Genomic DNA, 9,180 nt, shown 5'->3' with positions numbered 1-9,180 from the left:
CCTGCTGAGACACCAAAAGCAAACGCATTCACAGAAAGCAGATGCAAAGGTGGACAGTTCACCAAAGAGAAGTATAGACAGTATAGTTCTTGCTGGATGAAGCCTGGCAAAAGTGGGTTTCTTTTATTTCTAAGGTCTTGTTTGAGTGCAGCTTGTGGGCAGTATATTCAAAACTTCTAAAGCCCTTCAAGTTCCATTGCCCAATTCTCATTAAATATTAATGAAATATGGGCAACTATCTCATAGATAGGTTGGAAGGCTGCGGCCCCTGTGATAAATAATAGCAGTAAGTGTCATGTATTTAAAAAAAAAAATCTTCAGTATCGTAAGGTAAAGATCAGACAGCACACAGCCATCTCCCTGATTTTTTTGGAGGAAGGATCCCTACTTTTTGCATTCCAAAACACCATGCACTTGGCTAGTATTAGGCAATAAGCTCTCACAGCATTAAATCTTACTTTCATGACCACATTCTTAAATACTAATTTATTACTAATTCTATTTACGTATTCAGTAAACATTAAAGTAATCCACTTTATAAATTACACTGAAGTAGATTTGGACTCCTCGTGTTCCTATAACTCAGCTAATTAACGCACATGAGACCCTGCTGTCAGAAAAATAGATTATTAAGATATTAAACGTTCCTTCTCTAAACTTCACAAGAACCGAAAACAGATACCTTGCACACCTGATCATCAAAGAAAGCCTGCCCTTTTCCAGTCATGGGAGTTGAGGTTGATGAGCGTGGAGAGGACAAATCACTAAACTGTAAAAGATTTCATATAAATAGGTAGGTATACATACAACTACCTCTCTAACATGTGCCTGTATATATACATACATACACACATTAAGGAGTACTTTCCCCTGCACTAACGTAAGTGACAACTCTAGGTTAGTTTCAAAGAGCAGATCTAATTATTCCGTGCTTTTCTGAGTCAGTATTACGTATGCAGTATAGCTGTTATATAGGTAACATTCCTGTTTAACATTAAACCTGACTGATGAACTGCATTTTCATACTATATAAATGTATTTAAGTATTTTACATTATTATGTATACATGTATATAATAATCTGTACACATATATGTATATGTGTATAACTAAAATATATGTAGTTATTTACTTATGAAGTTGAGAAAACCAGGTGACCTTCAACTTTAGACAGAAGAAGCAATTGTACAGTAAAATTTGTAGAGTTGTGTCTTAGACCGTGCTGTATTTCAAGCAATTTTTGCCTAGTTAACCTAATCAACATGTGCTTTCATGGTGTCATCCTAATGTCAGGAAAAGCACCCATGATGAAAACAGGCACGTAAAACAACAGTGACAGAACAAATACAGCCCACATCATTCACATAATGTTCAAAACGCTTTTCACCCTCTAAAAGCATCTCAAAATTGGTCTTTTTACCTGAATAGGACTGATAGGAGGAGGTGGGGCTTTGCGTTTTTTTGGAGTTCCACTTCTTTCTGAACTTAATTTAGAGCCTTGATCATGCTGCAAGTTTCACCAGCCAGAAAAGGTAGGTTTGTTAGTTTGGTTAGTAAAGTCTGAGCAAGTTGTTTTATTTAAAAATAAATAAAGTAAAAAAAAAAATCCCACATTAATATCAACTTTAGCAGCTCATGCAGTGCCTTTTTTTTTCTATGTAAAGACTACACATCTACTGACACAAAGATATTAAACATGCCTGACAATAAGAATCTGCCCCCTTGTAATCCATGCTTCAGTGAAAACAAACAAGATTTAGTGAAAAAGCAGAAGCTGACAATAGGTTTAGCACTAGTGATCTTAACACTTCCATTCATACATTATCCAGTCATGCCATTCTTAACAGCTAAGAATGGAACACCTTTCCTCTCCACCAACTTCTGCCTGAGCTCCCTGAAAAACCCACCTCTCCGCTCACAGAAGGAATAACGAGTGCATTGCACCTTCATCCACTTCCCAGCCACCAGCAGGTCTACAAGGTCTACTTGCACTCCAAGATAGGATACTAAATAAAAAATGTAAGTAACTAATTTAATTGCCTAAATCTGCTAGGATTCTCACAAGTGGGGTTCTCCAGTAAGATGTAACCATGAATAACCTTAAATTGTGTTTTGGAAACAGGGAACTGTTCTACATCATCCATCTTCTCTATGGTTTAAAGAGGCAGGCAATCCATAAACCAAGCTCCTGCATTACACAGGAGAAAAGTGGCATATCTTGGTGGCACACACATGCCATCCCTTCCTTTTCTCACTGAGGGTGCTGGCTGCTATTACAGAGAGAACCTAAGTCTAAAAGTGATATTCCTGAGTACATTTCTTAAATAAGCAACAAAACCCTTTCATATTACACAGTAGTCAATGGCAGCGCATCTCACAGTGACATTTACTCGTGCTTCTAGTCATGTGAACGACTATTTCTTCCTCAGTTACAAGTCTGTGTAGCCCAAGTGTTTTTAAAACCAAAAGGACAAATACCTGCTTTGCTTTTGTCGGTGACTTTATTTCTGTGAAGCAGAAAAGAAAAGGAATTAAGAATAGCTACCAAAGGAAAAGATATTTGCCATTCCTAACCCATCCCTCAGCTCTACTTCCCACACCATAAACACTTTGTTTGGTTTTTGAATTCCTGTCTGAAATTGGAGAAATACACTTCAATTTTCCAACTCCATTTGAACCCCTATCCTTTCCCTGCTGCTTTTTGGGTTTCATACTGAGATAAAATTCAAAGGATGGTAACAATTCTTATTCTACTGTAGTCTCGCAGCATGCTTGCACATGGGCTTCTTACTTCAGAATTCTCTCTTAGTTTGACCATAAAACCCTCTGCCTGCATTAGCTCCTTCTCAGCCCCTCTCCTGAGGAGCTGTATGTTCCACTTACTCTTCCATATACTAAAAAGGGATCTATTAAAAACTGGATGCATGACTTCACGATGCTGCTATATCAGCTTACCTTTTTTTTTTCTTCAAAACACCTCTTTTTGCCCTGCTCAGTGTTTTATCCCATGCTAAATATTACCAGCTATGGCAAAGACAACATTTATGGTGGGTTTTTTTTTTTTTTGGAAGACTCAGCCAGACCATCTTGAAGACACCTTTTGAACTTTTCCAGGCTACCTTATGAAATAAATTGGTTTATTGCCAAACATACAGGTAGCCAGTTCAAGTACTGACAAACTGCATCAGCGTCTCTTACATACCCACATCCTGAGATAACTTTGATGACAGGAGGTTCTGGATGCCTGTACTCTCAGACAGCTTGGAGTAATGCAGGGCGTTCTGTCCAAAGACATCCACTAAACTGACATCTGCACCTTTCCTAAGGAAGGCTTCCACCATGTTAAGGCTACCAGCTTCACAAGCCATCATCAAAGCAGTTCTAGACAAAACAAACAAAACACACACAGAGTCAAGGGTCTACTCTCTAAACAGCAGCTCAGTTTTTTCCAGGAAAAAAAGCGTGACAGTTACTGTGCAATGAAATCACGTGTATTGACACATACATGTAACAGTTGTTCCTCCTTATAAACACCTGCCTGCCCCTCCTCCTCTTCCCCACACTCCCCAGCTAGACCTTCTGCAAAGACCTGGCATGCTTTGCACAGATCCCCAAACATTTCTAAAAATGGGTTCCTGAGGCTAAGAGGAGAGTCACAGATAGAAATGGCTGCAGGATGAAGTAAGACTATCAAATCTCACTGCCCCATTTCAATTACAGCTCTGCAAGTCATGGTATGACGTGAAGACATTTATTTCATTGCTGCTGTCCTTCACATGTTGCTTTTAAGACAAAACAAACAGATTTCCACCCAGAAGCGAAACAAATCTCAAAGCTCTGCAGTGAGACTGAGAGATGGGTTTGACCTCAAATTCTGATCTACTCTCTGTTTAAAAAGTCCATAAGGGCACAAACAATTCCAGGGCAGCTAGACAGTGCCAGGCCCTACAGTAAGGGAGCATACAGATGGAGTGTGTTCCTAACAAGTTGTATCTGTTTTTCTCAATTACTTGAAGGGGTCGTAAGAGATGTACAGTGTAATTACAAACACATAGGAAAACCTGCCTTTCAAGCATGGTCTAATATCCCTTTCCTGCATGGGCATAATTCTCCCTTCTCAACATGAAAACATGCCTAATAGGTTGGCCAAGTTCACTGGCAAACACATTCCTAAGCGCAGATAGGAAACTGAGAAGTTACTACAGTGGTAGTATTTGCTAGATATTAAGACAATAATTTCACAGGGAGAATTAAACTTAGTCCTCATAACAGGTGAGCCCTGGAGAAGTGATGGCTGTTGCAGTGCTGTGCTAAAAAGCAGTGCTGAGTGGCAACTTGGATAACACCTCCAGAGTCACAGGGCTGGGTTTATATTACCGAAATAATTCACTTAGTCTGGAAAAGACAGGAAACTGGAGATGCCATTTTCAAAGGTTAACCCCTTCCTTTCCCAATAAGGCTTCTCCATTTTCAGTAAAAACTTAACTATTTTTCTGAACACAAGATACAAGAGTAGTCACTCTCCTCACCAGAAGGCAAGTGAGAAGTAAAACGGTATATATTCCATGTTATATCATTTTCTTGCTTCTACACACAGTACTTTGCAAGTCCGTCTATCTGTGACAGAAATGCCTCTATCCAGTTCAACTAGAAACTCTTAATGCTGTCTGTTGATTAAACAGTAAGAGAGTGAGGGGAAGGCAAAGGTCCAAGAGTGGGCAACACCTCAGGTTCAAAGCACCGATGAGGCCATTCAAACCAATCAAGACAACAAAGAAGTTTTCTTTAGATAACTTAGAACAAAGAATGCGTTAATAAACTTTGGACAAAGAAAAAGCAAGTTAGGGACCAGTCTTACCCTCCCAGGTGCTGCCAAAGAACAATATGAGCATTGTATCACATACAGTAAACAAGATTGCTATCAGGTGTAAGTGCCAAGTCTTCCCAGAAGCCTGGTTTACCTTCACAGTTTAACCAGCAATTTATAAAACAGTCCACAATTTTCAAATACTTGATCTTCATCAGTATCATCAAAACAAGTGCATTTTTCACTACAAGGATGTTGCTTTTTAAAAACAACTCTCTGGCATACACATTATATATTAATGCAACGAATCTCTAAATGGCACTTTCTAAGACGACAGCATCTCCACTATACAGCTTTACTGTACTTTACTCTTGCTGCCGTGGCTACATTATGGCAGAAAAAAGAACCCTCCACATATGTCGCTCCCAAGTTTTAGGATTTAAGTTGGAGAAACTAACTCGTGCCAAGAAGAAAGCAGCATTTAAAACTGTGACACGTACAAAGTGATGCGTGGGTAAGTGCTATCAATCAGATTCTTGCAGGAATTATTTAAAAATCATATTTACTGCTTTGGTAGCCCAAGGGAAATCTTACAGGCACATCTAGTTTTATAGCTACATAGTTCCTGTTTTCCCTTTCCCTTTAGGCAGAATTCTGTAAGCCTTCTCAACAATCAGGATATGCTGTCTAGTAGAGAAGACATTATTTCACCTAACAACAACTATTTTGGGAAGGATTTGAGATGAAAGCTTCATTCGATACTCAGCCTTGGGGAAGAATTAACACGTTAACCTTCTGTACCTTCCATTTTTATCCCTGGTGTTGACGTCTGCTCCATGATCCAAAAGGTATTTGCAGACTTCCGTATGACCATTTTGTACTGCAAGCAGCAGAGGTATGTTCCCGTCCTAGGAATGCATGTAAAGAAACTATCAGCAGTAATCCACCCACTTACAAATATCACTCTGAGATTTAAGGGTCAGGTATGACCTTTACTTCTATACAGCACAAATGAAGCACTTTGAACACATTTTTCTCATGTACCACAAACGTAGCTGGGTTTAATTTCTTTCTTGACCACTGGGGATGCAAAGCATTAGGAGTTGGAACGCTTTCTGCTGTTTCTATTCCTTTTGCTGTTTGTTTAATGCTATGACATGATGAGTATATACAATACCTTTAAGTAGCTTCATAATAAAAATGATAATTTTAACTAAGTACACGGCAAAAATACAACATTTCATATAATCCCAGAACAACTTAGTTGGAAGACCACTTTAGAGGTCATCTGGGGTTTCTCCCCCTTTGCTCTCAATCCAAAGCTAGGCAAACTTCAAGTTACAGTATATTGCTCAAACTTGTCCAGGCAAGTTTTAAGCATCTCCAAAGGCAGAGACAGTATGATGTAACTGGGTACCAGTTACAATGTTTGACCATCTTCAGGATGAGATTTTTTTTTTTTCCTAGTCCTTAATTGGAATTTCCCAATTAGGTCCACTGCCCAAATTCTGACCACTGCTTGTCATCATTTTGTCATGCAGCTCTGAGGTTGGTCTGGCTCCCTCTTCCCTACCATCAACCATGGTCTAGTTGAGGACATGTTTTAGATACTCCTACAGCTTTCTCTTCCTAAGACTGAACAAGCCTTTTCTGCCTTTCATATGCATCTGCTGAAATTTCAGGTCTAACCTCTGTGACAGGCTTTTCTATTAGAAAGACCAGATAAAGGACAGATTCAAGTCAAAACCAACCAAACAAAAAGTTTAAGTATCTTTATGCCTTTTTTTTTTTCCCCAGTGCCTTATTTCTGTGATGTCATGTCATGTCCTCTCCTTTTATCATCAGAGGGTTTTCTATCAGGCAGTTGCATCATTCCCAAAACCAAACCTGGACATTTCATGACAGTGAAGGTAGTGTCCCTGAGCCTTTAGACTACATCAAGTATATTTTTTTCCCTCAGCCTTATCATACTCTGGTTGGGCTGTGTGAGCATTTCACAGCACCTGGACACATAATAGGCCTTTTTGAAAGCCTACTGGAGTAAACTGAAAGACTTTTAATCATGTTTTGAATATAACAGAATTGATTGTAGCTACTCATACTGATGCTTCAATTTAATGGTCAGCAAATCCTGCCACTACTGTATTAGACTGTGAAGTACTCCCCACCTCTGCTACAGCAAGCTACAAAGGAACTTCCACCACCAGAAAAATCCAAGAAGAAATATAACCATAGTACTGCTTTGAGTTGCTGCACCTGAGACTCTCTGGAGTGGAGGGTGGCAGAAGATCTGAAGTATCTGAAGTACAAAACAGGAAGAGGTACGTACCAAATCTTTGACGTTAACTGGACATTTGTGGTCACACAGAAGTTGAACTGCCTGAAGACAACCACATGCAGCTTAAAAAAAGAAAACAAGCATGAAAGTCCATTAAAACCATTTTCAAAACCTGTGTTCTGCACTTGCACTTTCAATACTGCAGCATTACAGTGGGATCCAAGGAAAACAAATTAAACTGCATTTCTCTTTTAAGAAGGAAGGAGAGAAAGACTAAAAGTATGAACAAGTGGTATGCAGAAATAGAACCAATATTCATGGTCCAAATTAGCACGAGAAAATATGATCTTTAAAAAATGAAATCAAAGTCAAACTAATCTTAAGTATTCCAATGACTCTGTTCTTGCAAGTGTGCAAATTACGCTTGTTAACCATAATTAACTGAAATTCAGTATTCACAGTATTTATCTAAAAAATACCTGAAATTTGTAAGCTATCAGGTGGTCTCACTAGATTTATGTGAACAGAACCTAAGAAGAAGCTCCACCAGGCTGAAGAGGTAGGAATATCAAGCACATCAAAATAAATTGTACAAGTTCTCAATAGTTACCTGCATAATGTAAAGCTGTTTTCCCAGAATTGTCAGTGCTGTCTGCTGGACATTTACTCTGCACAGTTCAATAAGGAGAAGGGGGAAAAAGTCAATTAGAGAAACACCAAGAAAATAAAACATATGTTTGGTGTTAAGGACAGTGACGAACACCTTTCAGAAAAGTTTTATGAGCTACTCCAGAAAAGAATACTGAACACAGGCACAACTTTCCTCTCCGCCAATACGGTCTCTCCTTTCTTGAAACGTAGCACCTCACACTGAAGCCACAGAAAATACTCATGGTGAGTTACAGTTTTGGAACAATTCAAATCAGGAAATAAAAAAGGAAGCTTGCCCCAGGAAAGCTACAGCAGTCATGTCCTAAGGCAATTAGCCTCGCATTGTTTGTGTTGAAGGCCATAAGGCTCCATTCGCATTTGTAAAAACTAAGCATCCAGTTATATTTTCTGGTATTATAAGCCAACAGCTACTACTAATCAATCTAGACTCCAAAGCAATATTTTTTTTTAAAATTCATATTTCAAATCAAAACTTGTTTGGTAATGAAGATTTTAGTTCCGGTTTACAGCAGAGTATCATAGAAACACAGAAACATTTAGGTCAGAAAAGACGTTTAAGATCATCTAGTCCAACCGTTAACCTAACACTGCGAATTCCACTACTAAACCATGTCCCTAAGTGCCTCATGTACACGAATCCCTTCACGGATGGTGACTCCACCACTGCCATGGGCAGCCTCTTCAAATGCCTGACAACCCTTTCAGTGAAGAAGTTTTTCCCAGTGCCCAATCTAAACCTCCCCTGGCGCAACTCGAGGCCGTTTCCTCTTGTCCTACCACTTGTCACTTGGGAGAAGGGACTAACCCCACCTCTGGGCCCTCCTTTCAGGGAGTTGCAGAGAGTGATAAGGTCTTCCCTGAGCCTCCTCTTCTCCAGGCTGAACACCCCCAGCTCCCTCAGCCCCTCCTCACAGGACTTGTGCTCCAGACCCTTCCCCAGCTCTGTTCCCTTCTCTGGACACAAGGAGATATGACCCTGAAATAACAGGCTTCTAAAAAACAAACATTAGAGCTTTTGACTTTCAAATGTAGTACTGCCTCAAACACTTTATGATTTTCAAGGAAAACAGGTTCACAGAGATTACCGCATTCTGGAAAAAAAATGTCAAGATTCTTCCTGTGTACAATATTATTCAGCCTGTTTTAACTCAACTCCAGTATGTCAAAATTAGATATTCTTGACATGTACGGTCTGTATCACCAAGCTGGTCCACAGAAGCAAGAAAGCAATGCAAAGATCATGAATTATTGGAGAATATTACCACTGGTTTTGCACTTACGAACATATTTAGAAAACCGCATATTGTAATAATGCAATATCATTTAGCAAAATATCAACAAAAGCACCCTGTGTCCGAATCCGGCAGATGAACGGGCAGCAGATAGTTGGCACTAACACGGGCACATGGAGAATGCGGAGGTGA

The 9,180-nt window shown here is 39.4% G+C and overlaps 1 protein-coding gene across 1 annotated transcript in view; it reads right to left on the bottom strand.

Moving 5' to 3' along the window:
* RAI14 (retinoic acid induced 14) overlaps window positions 1-7,752 on the bottom strand; it is a gene marked incomplete at its 5' end in the record, with an annotated part of 13,536 nt that extends 5,784 nt beyond the window's left edge. The window contains 7 exons of the mRNA XM_010149601.1: window positions 671-769; window positions 1,420-1,506; window positions 2,478-2,506; window positions 3,202-3,380; window positions 5,608-5,714; window positions 7,136-7,206; window positions 7,695-7,752. Of these exons, the coding sequence (XP_010147903.1) occupies window positions 671-769; window positions 1,420-1,506; window positions 2,478-2,506; window positions 3,202-3,380; window positions 5,608-5,714; window positions 7,136-7,206; window positions 7,695-7,752 (630 nt within the window). The remainder of the gene's footprint in view (window positions 1-670; window positions 770-1,419; window positions 1,507-2,477; window positions 2,507-3,201; window positions 3,381-5,607; window positions 5,715-7,135; window positions 7,207-7,694) is intronic.
* Window positions 7,753-9,180: the final 1,428 nt, after the last annotated feature.

Source organism: Eurypyga helias, unplaced genomic scaffold, assembly GCF_000690775.1.
Source record: "Eurypyga helias isolate BGI_N326 unplaced genomic scaffold, ASM69077v1 scaffold49493, whole genome shotgun sequence".
NCBI classification, from domain to species: Eukaryota; Metazoa; Chordata; class Aves; order Eurypygiformes; family Eurypygidae; genus Eurypyga; species Eurypyga helias.
Note: the sequence above shows the minus strand (reverse complement) of the source record. Positions and strands in the feature narration are given on the sequence as shown.